This window comes from Mytilus trossulus, chromosome 10 (genome assembly GCF_036588685.1).
Source record: "Mytilus trossulus isolate FHL-02 chromosome 10, PNRI_Mtr1.1.1.hap1, whole genome shotgun sequence".
NCBI lineage: Eukaryota > Metazoa > Mollusca > Bivalvia > Mytilida > Mytilidae > Mytilus > Mytilus trossulus.
The window spans coordinates 15,741,968-15,756,996 of record NC_086382.1 but is presented as its reverse complement, the minus strand read 5'-3'; the positions used below and the strand labels follow the sequence as shown (position 1 = coordinate 15,756,996).

The 15,029-nt window shown below is 33.4% G+C and overlaps 2 protein-coding genes across 3 annotated transcripts in view; one reads left to right on the top strand and one right to left on the bottom strand.

Moving 5' to 3' along the window:
* LOC134686922 (AFG1-like ATPase) overlaps window positions 1–15,029 on the bottom strand; it is a 34,240-nt gene that overhangs the window by 2,092 nt on the left and 17,119 nt on the right. For both annotated transcript variants that reach the window (XM_063546770.1, XM_063546771.1), the window contains 4 exons: window positions 6,131–6,193; window positions 3,829–3,899; window positions 2,618–2,718; window positions 1,064–1,204 (listed from right to left, as the gene is read on the bottom strand). In XM_063546770.1, the coding sequence (XP_063402840.1) occupies window positions 1,064–1,204; window positions 2,618–2,718; window positions 3,829–3,899; window positions 6,131–6,193 (376 nt within the window). The remainder of the gene's footprint in view (window positions 1–1,063; window positions 1,205–2,617; window positions 2,719–3,828; window positions 3,900–6,130; window positions 6,194–15,029) is intronic.
* Window positions 6,217–13,408, top strand: LOC134686920 (uncharacterized). Its single transcript, XM_063546769.1, has 3 exons — window positions 6,217–6,851; window positions 8,449–8,604; window positions 11,479–13,408. Exons 1-3 carry the CDS (start codon window positions 6,477–6,479, stop codon window positions 13,372–13,374), a joined length of 2,427 nt encoding a protein of 808 aa, XP_063402839.1. The 5' UTR covers window positions 6,217–6,476; the 3' UTR covers window positions 13,375–13,408.

Sequence of the window (15,029 nt, the reverse complement as noted above, 5' to 3'; positions counted from 1 at the left end):
TAAAAAATAGTCCATTATTAATATACTAAACATTCTCAGCAGTACATATCAATCAAACCTAAAAAATAGTCCATAAATACTAATCATTTTCAGCAGTACATATCAATTGTACCTAAAAAAAAAATAGTCCATGAACATTCTCAGAAGATTGCTGAAGCAATAAAGTCTTCCTTACTGGCTCCACCAATATCAGATCATTCTGAATTCAAAGGACGTTCTCTTGAAAAAATCAACTCCTAATGGCTGGGATGCATAGGAATGGTTTGTACCGAACATTTGAAAAATATATGGGACAAGGTTTTAGAAAAACTCACAGAAGAAGTAAACTAGGTTAAAAAGATTATGTTCCATAGATCTGAGTTAAGAGTCATCCACTTGCACATATTATTTGCTATAGTTTTCAACTGTTTATTCAATTGAAACAAGATGTGCTGTGAGCTATTATTCCACTATATGTTCGTTTTGTTACCTTCATCAATATTTGATTGGTTGAGACCATTCCACATGATGCTGAACAAAATTTCATATTCCCCTCTGAATATTGGGACTTCCTCGTGTGAAGTTATGTGTAGTAATGTAAGTAATGTAATTGAATTGGCGATACTAAAGTTATTACAGTGTTCAAAATTATTTCAGATATAAAATTAAAACAAAACATCTTTAATAACTGTTTATCATTTTTTTTTAAATTATGTTGTGTTTAGTCATGAAAACAAGCAGTTAAGAAAAATGAATGGTAATCATTGTTTTATGTTCAGGTACTTAGAAGTAAACAAAGTGGAATCAAACATTCATTTCCCATGGCTTAGAAAGATATGAAGATTTCTTCACCCTCAAAAAGTAAAAAAAAGTATTTGCTAAACAGGAAGTTGATGTGTGATGGATGTGAAACTGCATCACATGATCAAGCACACAGACATAAAGCTTAATACTAAATTTTATGAAGCTTTAATTTATAGAACAGATAGACAGAGGTAAACCAGGGTACTCCCTCCTTTGGAGCACAAGAAGTGTAATGTTTAACTGACATAATTATCATAAAAAGAGACATCTACTGATTTACCTGGTTGTCATATAATGTATCAACCATTGTTATAAATCTCCTTGCTGCTGACTTCTGGCGTAGCGTCATCTGTGGTATATGACGGAGAATAACAGTGTGAAATTCTTTGCTTATTTCTAAGTAATCTACAGCACCTAAAGCCTGAAAACAAAGATTGAATATATTTTGAAAAATCTGAATACACAAGTCCAATAAGACCATTAGAGATTGAGTACAGATTATTTTGATCTGGAATTCTGACTTCAAATTCGATAGCTTTTGCTTGATGAACTTCATTCGAACTACTTCCACTAGCTTTTTTCTGTTCTCTAGACCAACTGAATTCTTTTGGCAGAAGGGTCTTCATTAACAACAAGTGTAATTCAAAATTTGCTATTTAGATAGGTAGACAATTTAAAGTTATAAAAATGCCAATTGATTAAAACATTCATTAGACTTACAGCCAAATATGACAATATAAATGTAATTGCCTCATATCTTTATAAATATAAAAGTTAAATAGAAAATGTAAACAGCAAAGCTTCATTTATTTTCATTGGAAGCAGTTTTCTTGGCATGGGGAAATTTGATATTTTCCTGGATATTTCATTTTGTGGTTGGCCTAAAGTCTGCCTAAACTGAATGTTTTATTTCTTTTCCATTAGAATGAAGATAATTGCATAGCATTTTAATTTTCAAGCTTGACATATGCAAAACTATAAAATCTGTTTTATACTTAGCTCCAATACACTCAAGATTCAACAGTCATGACAGTAAAAATTCTGTTCTATAAGCTTTAATCATAAAACAGTTATCTCCTGAACTAAAATAAAATGTGTGTTTTTTTTAAAATTTATAACAACATACTTTTACACATGTCATTAAATGTTGTATCTAACAACCCGCCACAGGTTCTTGGTAATAACAACAGCTTACCTTTACACACATGTCATTAAATGTTGTATCTAACAATCCTCCACAGGTTCTTGGTAATAACAACAGCTTACCTTTACACACATGTCATTAAATGTTGTATCTAACAATCCTCCACAGGTTCTTGGTAATAACAACAGCTTACCTTTACACACATGTCATTAAATGTTGTATCTAACAATCCTCCACAGGTTCTTGGTAATAACAACAGCTTACCTTCACACACATGTCATTAAATGTTGTATCTAACAATCCTCCACAGGTTCTTGGTAATAACAACAGCTTACCTTTACACACATGTCATTAAATGTTGTATCTAACAAACCGCCACAGGTTCTTGGTAATAACAACAGCTTACCTTCACACACATGTCATTAAATGTTGTATCTAACAATCCTCCACAGGTTCTTGGTAATAACAACAGCTTACCTTTACACACATGTCATTAAATGTTGTATCTAACAAACCGCCACAGGTTCTTGGTAATAACAACAGCTTACTTTTACACACATGTCATTAAATGTTGTATCTAACAATCCTCCACAGGTTCTTGGTAATAACAACAGCTTACTTTTACACACATGTCATTAAATGTTGTATCTAACAAACCGCCACAGGTTCTTGGTAAATAACAATACGTACCTTTACACACATATCATTAAATGTTGTATCTAACAACCCGCCACAGGTTCTTGGTAATAACAATTCACGGCCAAACACTTCTAAAACTTTTGGTCGTTCAACTAAAATTGATAGGAATTAAAAAGTGCAATTTATATAACTGATATCTTATTGATGAAAGATAGTTACCAAGCGAAAAAAAATCAAAGTGATAAAACTAATTACAGATTTTTCTGTTTTTTCCACACATACAACATGTATAATGTTGACTGTAAAAAGTGACTACATTTATATAGAATTTTTAAAAATCTAAAGGCTCCTTTTTTTTTTATCTTGAAGATTAGTCTATGTCAAACTCTATATAAACAATCCATGAAGGTTTGCTAATTTAAAATAAATGAATCCTCAATTGTGTGTCTGTAAACGTTCGTTGACTTTTTTTCCCCATCTATCAGTAAGATGCTGAAAATTACAGATTTAAAAAAAAAATGGTTTCAGTCAATTATTATCTCCAACATATAATAACAAAATAAGCTTCTTTAAAATAAAACAAAAAATACTGAAGCTGAAGGTGATAGTGTTATGTTGTACGAGAGGATTGCAGAAAAGCGTATCACTGGTATTTTGACAGCAATTGAGTTTTGCTTTGTATTTGGTCCAAATAATTTTTTCTCATATTTCATTAGAGGTAGGGGTGTTTATTTTCTACAGATATATTATCTACACTAAAAAAATAAAGCAATATTAACAAGTGAAACTGCGAGCTACTGCTCACTGATGATACCCCCGCCGCAAGTGGATAATATAAATAGTGTAAAAATATGCAAGTGTTCGGTAAACAGGAAGTTGTCGAGTGATGAATCTGAAAACGCATCACACAGTATAGCTGACTTATATAAATCCTGAAACCAAATTTCAGAAATCCTTGTATTCTAGGTTCCTGAGAAAAATGTGACGAAAATTTTCAACTTGGCTATCATGTGTAAAATCATACAAGTGTTCGGTAGACAGGAAGTTGTCAAGTGATCAATCTGAAAACTCATCACACGGTATAAATGACTTGGATAAACCCTGAAACCAAATTTCAGAAATCCTTGTATTGTAGTTCCTGAGAAAAATGCGATGAAAATATTCATGGGACTGACTGACTGACGGACGGAAGGACGGACTGACAGACAGAGGTAAAACAGTATACCCCCCTTTTTTGAAAGTGGGGGTATAATTATACCTACCATCATTTTCAGTAGCAGCTATTTCATGAAAAATATCATCCACTTCTGTCTGCATGTTAACATCACTGGTTCTGTAAAGTAGGGAAAAAAAAAGTTTTCATTTTTGAAATGTAAGTTATCATTTGAAATGATATTTTCTTAAGACATTGTTTTTTGCCACCAACTAAAGAGTCAAGATTTGTCAATGTTGATAAGGAACATGACATGAAAAAGCACAAAATCATATTTTTTCACATCATTATTTTCTTCCTAGCTTTGAACCTACCTAGAGTAACAAGGATATTACATATTTGCATACATGTGATGGACTGTGAAACTCAGATCAGGAGATTTGGAAATTTTGGTCAGGAGATTAGGACTCAGATCAGGAGGTTTTTTATCGACATAATTTTTGTCGTAAATGTAACCATATGAAGTAGAAATTGTGTTTTTTCTACAAATTGTAATATGTTTAAAGTACCCTTATTGCCTTTCTATTTGAATAAAATAAAATATTAAAAAGAATCTGTTTCCTGTTTAGTTTTGTTTTGTTTTTGATAAATGATTGTTCACTGCTTCCAAATAAATCATTATATTTATCTATCTTTTCTGTATAGATTTTTATTCATGTCTCCATCTCCTTATCATTGATAAATTTATAGACAAATAAGAAAGAAATAAGCTCTACATGTTTGTTTGCAACATCATAAATTGATTAAAAAAATAACAAACACTAACAGTAGTACTGCATGGCTTTTAAGCATTATGGAAGTCTTATTTGTAGAAAACTTAAAAAGACTTAAACATTGTAAAATGTTTTGCTATTTCTAGCTTACACAATAAAATCTTATATATTCTAACATCTACAATTCTCAAACCCCAAGGTTTTATAATCCCAATTAGACTAACTAGAAATTTATTAGTCTAAATGTACATATTGCATATTCCAATCACATAAATGATAAATATAGATTCTTACATTGATACCAGTGGATTATCGGATTTATCTAATCGAGATAGTTAAATTATCAATTTTAAAGTTCGAGCCGCCTCGGCGAGTACTTTAAAATTTATAATTTAACTATCGAGATTGGATAAATCCGATAATCCACGAGTAACTATGTAAGAATCTGTTTCTCTAATGATTAAAAAGACATTTTCTTCTTTTGTTTACCGAAAATCCCCCTTCGAGTGCCTTTCACATTGCACGAAGTTGTCAATTTCATTAACACCTGTTATCATATTTTGGTTCATCCAGTCAGCCAAAAAGGTCATGACCCTTAAAATCAACCAATGATCTTCTGAGATCACCAGCAACCACACGTTGATTAAATTTTTTTATACAATGGGTTCGAAAAGGGATAAATTTCCATAGAATTAGAGAAACAGATTTATAATATACACTTCAATTTAATCCTTGAAAGGAGGTCTACTTTGCTAAAATAATTTATAAATTTATATTTTTTTATTTGTCCCAAAACATTTAAATTCATTTAATCAACATCCGTTTATGATTATTTGATTAAAATATTAATCATTTATAGTCTTTTTACAATTTACAGTTTTAAAAGCAAAATAACTGAAAACAGGATAAAACAAAGGGAAGTAACAAAAATGTATTTCAATATTCCCAATACACATCGTTTTTATAACACAACGGCAGTTAGCCAGAGGTAAACATTGTTGATTACCAGTATGTTTGACACCCCAGCTGTCAAGTGAAGCCAATTAATTAAACATCTTCTTTGATGTACAGGTAAAATTTAACACAGGTGTCAATTACACCTGTACAGTAGTAAGAAATGATCAAATATGGCGTCTGAAAATTTTCATTCATGAAATATTTCATACACGGGAGTTTTTTCTCCTGAACGGGAGGACGGGAGGAGACCCCTGAAAACGGGAGTTTTGTACTCCCGTCGGGAGGTTCACATGTATGTATTTGGAGATATGGTTCATGTGATTTATACATTGGTGGGTTATACAATTTGTGATAAACCTGATGAGAATTTCATCAAAACATTGCAGTTTTAAATTTGAAAAAGTCCTGATTTGCCCTTTATGTAAATTAAAAGTAATTAGTCTAAATACAAAATGCACTATATCTAGAGCCCTTTTAGTTTAACTAACAGCCACCTAATATGGGAGAACATAAACAAAAATCTGATAACAAATTAAAAAAAATAGTTTAATGTGAAATAACTTTTTTGAGTCAGTACATTTTGCATTTAAAATTGACTATATTGCTAATGTATGTTAAGGCTGCATTCTAAAGTGTTGTGTTTTTTTGCATATGCTGTTGTGAGCTTCATTTTAAACATACAAAAAATAAACTTTTCCTGATGATGGTAGTGTTTCCATTCTGTAATCTACACCAGAGTTTAAAGGAGAAGGAAACCCAAATTTTTTTTTTAGCTCAGTTGAAAGAATTATTGTTAATAATAAGGTTTACTGTTTAAAGTTATTCAAAATTATGCTCAGAAATGTCAAACCCGTTAGTTTAAATATAAAAATTTTAAATTTCCCGCCAATTACTGGAGATCGACATTTTGAGGAGCTCTTCTGTATTGGAGAGTACAGAAGTTGAAATTTGCCACGTCATCCCTACTGTTCCGGTCTAACCAGAAGCAACCATATTCATCAAATTTTTCTTTCAACAATACGATATTATGCCGTCTTGTCAAGCTATCAATTGTGTAAATGAAAGAGGAAAGTGTGGGAAGAGCTTTTTTGAAATACCAGATCCGTTAAAATCTAGCGAGAAACGTAAACTCTGCAAACTTTGGATAGATCATTTGCGCAATGATAAACTGAAAATCGAAACTTTTGTGTGGAGTAAAGGCAGAGTTGTTTGTGAGGAACATTTTGAACAAGATTGTTTTGAAAGGAATCTGATGGCTGAATCCCTGGGGTTTAAATCTGGAAGACTCACACTGAAGCCTGGAGCAGTTCCAACCTTAGTAAAACCTGGCCCTGGTGTAGCTGATCGCCAAAAGGAAAGGACTTCTACCAAAATATTTCAGGAGAAGAGACGGAAGGCACAGGTAATTATGAGAATTTACTTGTTTTTCTGTCAGTCTTGTTTCTTCACATGCTTATGGTCCTACAGATAAAATATAGCATTATAGGGGAAAGACTATAGTGCACACAGGACACATGAACACATATGTGGAGGATACAAAAAAGGGGGAGGCTGAGTACTGAATTTCTACACTCGGGATGTTGTACTTTAGGGGATATTTGTAAGCATATCACATAACTTTGTAACTGTACATATATATATATACACCAATTATGAATTATTTTTTATGACCCAATGATGTCACCTGAAAGTTAAAGAGGGGCGAAAGATACCAAAGGGACATTCAAACTCATAAGTAAAAATAAACTGACAAAGCCATGCCTAAAAAGGAAACAGACAAAGAGTACACTAAACACAACATAGAAAACTAAACGAATCCCACCAAAAAGTGGGGGTGATCTCGTGAAAGGGCAGGGGCGGATCCAGCCATTTTAAAAAGAGGGTTCCTAACCCCAGACAAAGGGGCGGTTCCAACTATATGTCCCCATTCAAATTCATTGATCATCCTGAAAAAAGGGGGGTTCCAACCCCCGGACCCCCCCCCCCCCCCCCTGGATCCGCCATCGAAGTTCACACTTAAAATTTTCATAAAATCCTGTGTCACACACAACACATTATTTAGCGTCTCTTTCAGGGGCGGATGCAGGAATTTTCGAAAGGGGGGTGCTAACCCAGGGCAAAGGGGGGGTGCGCACCCCCGGAACCCCCCCCCCCCCCCTGGATCCGCCACTGTCTTTGACGGACAGAGTGGAGCGGTTATAGACCTGCTTTCCCCGTTGGTGACACAGTTACAAAGATTTCTTAACCCTCTTGCTGCCACACGGACATATGTGTCCATCACTGATAGCTTGCCACACGATCACATATGTCCTTTTCAATGACAAAATCACTGGTTTTAATTTTTATGATTACAAAGCTGTTTCTGAAATAAACTTCCTCATAAATGATATAAAGTAAAATTTGAATATGTAATGTAGCAATTTCTTAATTTGTGTACTTTTTTAAAACAAATCAAATTGTCTGAATTGTAATTTTAAAGACGTCACATTGTGCATTTTGAATTTTGAAAATGAAACAAAATACTGTGAACGTCCTAAACTACATGTATTGTGGCGTACGTAACGTTGTTTGAAATTTGAATCTGGCAAAAAGAGGGTTAAACACAGAAAAATGTGATGCTGACTATATGTTTACATTCTTTGTTTATTTATGATTCGGTTAAAACTAGCTACATTTTGTAGTTAAGACAGGTTTCACTGTAAAATGCAGTAAACACAACATGTTTTGGGGCTCACAATATCTACTCAATGCTATGTGAAGCATTGAAACACATTGTAAATCAGGTACAATGTATCTTGGTGAAAAAAAATAATTTGTGAAATACATGTGATGCATCTAATTAGCTTTTATTGATTTCTATCATGTTTTGTATATATATGTTAAAAAAAGTTGTTTCATGTACTGTACATAAAGTCGTAAGTGTACACTGCATGAAGTGTTAAGTACAGGAACACTTTTTCTTTATTTTTGTAAAAAAAAAAGCTTTTTGATTATTTCAGCTCAGAAGTAGTGTAACTGCCTTTGTAAACACCAAGGAAAAAAGTTCCAACAAAAGGACATTGTCAGAAAGTACAGACAGTAAAGCAACAAAACCAAAGAAGTTCAAAAGTTCAACTGCAGTTCATCCTCAACAGTCAGATGATATTTCATTTGAGGTAATTTGTGTATATTTTATTAATATTTTCATCGCGGCCTACTTATCGTCCAACTGGGGTTAGTATAGTCTGTTGAGTTTACTCGACTGACAATCGAACCCCTCGAGTTTTACCTTTTGAACCTACCCGAGTTAATTCGACATCAACCCTGGGTTGTGGTACAGTGGCGGATCCAGGGGGGGTTCCGGAGGTGCGCACCCCCCCTTTATTTTTGTCGATCAATGCATTTGTATCGGGACATATGTTTTGCACCCCCCCTTTGCCCTGGGTTAGCACCCCCCCTTTCAAAAATTCCTGCATCCGCCCCTGTGGTAGGATTAGTAGAGTTTCAAAAGGGTGTCAAAAATAAAAATAAAGAAGATTATGCTACAATGACAGACTTTGTTTTTAAATGCAGCATAAAAAAACGGTTAGTAAAAGAAATTTATTTTTCAACTGTATTTTGTCATTTATAGACATTTTTCATGTGTAAAGACTGTCAGTAATGACTTTGTTTAATAATATAAAAAAAAACTAAATTTGGTTACTTCGTTTAGTTTTCTAAGAATGAAATGAAAATTTATTACGAAATGTCATATATACGACAACTAATGCAGTAATGGATAGGCTTTTCGTGAATTTATTACTACCGTACATGAAATATGTTGCTAATTTAAATTAAACGCTTGATAAAAATCGATAAACTACAGACCGGTTCACTGAGTTTCTGTGAAATTTAATGCAGGAACAATTTAAGAAGGGTAAATTCTAATTAGTTCCTGAGTTATGTTATAATTATATATGTACATAGTCGTTAATACAACGAAAATTATTATTTAGCGTCCATTTTTAGAGTTAACTCGATGAAAGTTTTCACTTCGATTCGGTAGAGGTACGCACATGCGCATTAACACTTTGCTACCTGAGTTGGGCGAATCAAAGTAGGCCCTGGACATCTAAATATATCAACCAAGAGCTCCTGTCTCCCTTCATGATAAAGGAGATTTATGTTCACAAACTGATTTCAATAATTGTAGAGTCACCTATATGACTAAATAATTAAAATATAATATCGACTCAAAAACAACAGTATTTTTTGTGAGAGGAGGTTAATGAATTATCATAACTTCTTGTGGTAACATGAACATGTAGTCATATACATTTGTACTTGTATATATTTTCTGGGTCAAATATCATTTCTTTTAATCATGTTATATGGCATATATTTAATCATATATGACAGTATACATGTAACAGCAATTGTATTCTGTCTTGTCTCACAATGATTATGATTTGGGCCTATAATTGCTATAAGTACTGATAAATAAAAAAGACAATAAAATATTTGCTACATTTATATGAGTAACATTGCATTATATGTAACTCTGTGAATTATGCCTTTGATACAACAAATCACAAACAGCAATTAATTCAAACCATTCAAATAGCCTAAGATTGTAGGGTAATATAGGTTTATAATATATATTAAATTTAAGGGTAAGGTAGCTTTAGTGATTAAATGTATCTACTGTAACTTCTTACAATGAAGATACATGTAATATATGACATATACATGTATTTTTTAACAGTTAAAGTCTTCTTCAGGTAATCATGGCTAAGAAAATTTTAATCAGTACATAGTATAAATTAATGTTTCGTGGTCTGCTGAAGCCTGCCTCTGGATGCTGGATTTCTCACGTTGAAGACCCATTGGTGGCATTGAGTTGTTATGTAAATTTTGGTCGGGTTGTTGTCTCTTTGACACATTCTCTGTTTCCATCCTTTATTCTATGTATGTCAATATTGCAATTTGGCCAAATATTAATATAATATGTATGTTTCCTATTACATGCTGAAAATAAATTTTATTTTAAAAAACTTTTTTACATCGTCATAATCTGGGAAAATCCCATTTCCATTATTATCAAGATTCCTACCAGAATTATGCCATAAAAAACCTGTAATTTAATCATTATAGTTCAGATTCCATAAAATCCAAGAATTAAAATATGATAAAATATTCAATACATAACTGAAAAACACTGATAATTTACTCATGCACTATAGCCATTAGTGAATTCATGTGTTGTTTGGTCCCCCATTGCATATTTTTCTATCTGAATCCTTGCAAGGTTCTCATTTCTGTCAGTTTTCATATTGACCTCAAACTCATTTCATGGGTCAGTGAACAAGGTGAAGTTTTCTAGGTCAAGTCTATCTCAGATACTATAAGCAATAGGTCTTTTATATTTGGCATGTTTGGTGTATGGAATGATTGTAAGGTGTACATGTCCAACTGACATGTGTCATCTGGCCTTGAACTTATTGTCATGGTTCATTGCAATTGGTCAATGCTTAATTTCTCTGATTTGTACTATTTGTGGTGTATGGAATATTGTATGGTGTGTATGTCTGTCTGGTAGGTGTCAGTTGAACTTTCATGGTTCATTGGTCAAATTTCAATTTCTTTATGAGGTCTGTTTCTGAGATACTTTTAGCAATAGGTTAACTAAATTTGGTGTATGGAATGATTGTATGGCCTACATATAAAAAAGAAGATATGGTATGATTGCCAATGAGACAACTCTCCACAAGAGACCAAAATGACACAGAAATTAACAACCATAGGTCACCGTAAAGCCTTCAACCAAAGGCCCTGAAATGACAATGTAAAACAATTCAAACAAGAAAACTAACGGCCTTATTTATATAAAAAAAGGAAAGAAAAACAAATATGTAACACATAAACAAACGACAACCACGTACATGTCTGTCTGAAAGAGTTTATCTCACATTGAACTCGTGTAAAAAGTGTGTCAACTCTAGTTTTTCTGTAGGGGCATTAAATGTATGCTGATTAAAAAAAATAACATGATTTTATTTTATTTATTGTAGAATGTTCCTGTTCATGCTGAACAACATGATAAATTACCTTTATTGACCATACCAGAAATTCTTCCTTGTGGACATCCATGTGAAGTATGCAGAAAAATTAAAGGAGATGAAAATGTATTGGTTTTTGATCATAGCTACTCAAAATCTAAAGCAGAGGTAGATACGTCTTCAGAAATTCAACATGCCAGTTCTAGTGAAACACCTGCTAAAAAAGACAAACCAATCTTCATTTCTTCTACTCCTTTAAAAACTGATTTTGAAAAATGTGCAGTAGAACCAATTTTTACTCCTGTACATATTTTGGATGAGTCATTTGTAAGTTTGACACAAGAGGATGATCCAGAAGATGTTGATTACAGTCTAAGTGTTGACCAGGTAGAGTCTGATTCAGACAATTTTGAAAATGACATTTCAACATGCTACACCGAAGAGCAGAAGTTAATTAAAGAAAACAAATTTATTGTATTTGAAAGTGCAATTGACACTTTAATCAACAAATTAAAATGCAACATTTGTGAATGTCCGGTTGATCCAGATGACATTGTTAAAGACTTGTCCAATGGAACTGTAATAACCATCACTGCCAATTGTACCAGTGGACACATAGTTGTAAAATGGAGTTCACAACCATTCCTTGGCAAGATGCCAGTTGGAAATTTATTAGTTAGTGCTGCAACATTATTCTGTGGTCAAACATACAGCCACATATCACAGTTTGCAGAATTTTGTAACTTACAATATATTTCACACACCACCTACAACAAAATTCAAAGACAATATTTAATGCCTGTTGTTCAACACACGTGGTCCTTACTGCAAGAAGTAGAGTTAAAGAAAATCAAAGAACAAAATCGCCAGATACGGCTAGCAGGTGATGGAAGGTGTGATTCACCAGGTTTTAGTGCAAAGTATTGCACTTATTCTCTACTTGATATTGAAACCCAACGCATTATTACATTTGTTGTTGTCAAGGTTACTGAAACTGGGTCATCTTCAAAAATGGAAGTTGAAGGTTTTCGAAGATGCATGACTCTTCTGCTTGACATGGGGTTCAGGATTGAGGTGTTAGCTACGGATCGGCATGTTCAGATAAGAAGCATCATGAAGAAGGAATTTCCGGAAGTGCAACATCAGTTTGATGTTTGGCACTTGTGCAAATCGATTAAAAAAAAGCTAACATTGAAGGCTAAAGGGAAAGGTTGCGAAGATTTAAACCATTGGATGAAATCTATTTGTAATCATTTGTGGTGGTGTTCCAGTAATTGTGGTGGAGATAAGGACATTTTGGAAGAAAGCTGGATTTCCATTGTAAATCATACTGTTGATATACACTCTTTTGAGGGTAAATTCTTCAAGCAATGTGCTCACACACCAATTGAACCTGAAGTGTCTGACACTAAAAAATGGCTTGTAAAAGATTCAAAAGCCCATAAGGCATTAAAGGAAGTAGTGTTGGACAAGCGTTTGAGAAAGGACATTCGTCAGCTAAATGAATTTTGTCATACAGGAAATTTAGAAGTTTTTCACAGTCTGTTGCTGAAATATACACCAAAACGCCAGGAATTCGATAATGATCAAATGTGGACACGTACTGCTTTGGCGGTAATTGATCATAATCTTAACCAAAATCGTGGTCAAAAGGTCAACAAAGATGGTGAAAAAGCATACAAATTGGTTTGTCCAAAGGCAACTGGGCAATGGGTGGCAAAGCCAGTGTTTAATAACAAAAATTATCAGTGGGTATTTGCTATGATCGAAAACGTGTTGGTTCAAAAAGAAACAATGACACTGCCAGTAAAGGAAAGGGCACAGGAAGGAAATATTGCTCCTTTGCCTGTTCCCTCAAAATCTGCATTGATTCAGAAACATTTTTCTCGATTTGAAAAATCCAGTTGAATATTTTTCTTGATATAAATATGAAACAACCATTTTACTGGGGGTATTTTTTTGTATCATGCAAGCATCTTTTTTCCCAGCACTGTACATTTGTACAAACATGATAAATTTGTCATTCAGTTCATACATGCAGCATGGTATGAAATCATATAATGTTCTGGTGAGGGTTTTTTTTTTTGGAATGATTGATTTAATTTTTGGTGTTTAATGTCACTTTCAACAATGAATAATGAATATTTCAGTTTTATTATGAATATAAGGATTAACTTGACCTCGAGTTTCATACCAGAGGGTTTGGTTAAAGTAATTTGATAATAGATATATACTGTTCATGTACATGATGTATGTTAATGTGATTATAATGATCATTATACACATGTTTTTCTTTAAAAAAATAAATTTATGCCTTCCCAAATGACATACATACATTTTGTACTTACGAATTTCCATATTTTCTATTTCATTTTGGCTTTATCAAATACTTGCATATAATTTAAGCAGAACATGATTTGCAGTACAGGATGCAACCCTCTGGCGCACCTTGAAAAGTCGTAAGGTTGTAAGTCCCTGGCGTGGATGTAATATGCTCGTAAACTTGGCCTGCTGCAAATCATATCTTGCATATAGTTTGGTTGTTAGGTGAAAGGGGGGGGGGGGGGGGAGTTTGATTGTATGTATGTTTTTTGGTGAATTATATCATTAGTATATTCAGTTGTTTTCTTCAATCTCTACACAGCTTAAAGGATAACTACATTTTGTTTATGTAATGATTATGATGATTGTTTGGTGTACATAGTGATCCGGCGGCGGCATTAGCTAACTTCTTAAAAGCTTTATATTTTAGAAGGCGGAAGACTTCATACTTTGTATATAGATGCCTCATGTTACGAACTTTCTGTCAGTCACATGTCCAATGTCCTTGACCTCATTTTCATGGTTCAGTGACTACTTGAAAAAAAAGTTAAGATTTTTTGTAATGTTAAATTCTCTCTTATTATAAGTAATAGGATAACTATATTTGGTATGTGCGTACCTTGCAAGGTCCTCATGCCTGTCAGACAGTTTTCACTGGACCTCGACCTCATTTCATGGATCAGTGAACAAGGTTAAGTTTTGGTGGTCAAGTCCATATTTCAGATACTGTAAGCAGTAGGTCTAGTATATTCGGTGTATGGAAGGACTGTGAGGTGTACATGTCCAACTGGCAGGTGTCATCTGACCTTGACCTCATTTTCATGGTTCAGTGGTTATAGTTAAGTTTTTGTGTTTTGGTCGGTTTTTCTTATACTACATTTGTACTATATGCAATAGGTCTACTATATTTGGTGAATGGAATGATTGTAAGGTGTACATGTCTAGCTGACAGGTGTCATCTGACCTTGACCTCATTTTTATGGTTCAGGGGTCAAAGTTAAGTTTTTGAGTTTTTGGTCTTTTTTTCTAATACTATATGCAATAGGTCAACTATATTTGGTGTATGGAAATATTTTATGATCTATATGTCAGTCATGCAGGTTTTATTTGACCTTGACCTCATTGTCATTGCTCAGAGTAATAAAGCTTTATATTTAGGACTCAACATAATATCAATGATAAGTAAAGAAGGCGAGACATTTCAGCGTGTGCACTCTTGTATGAATAGAGACATTGGTTTT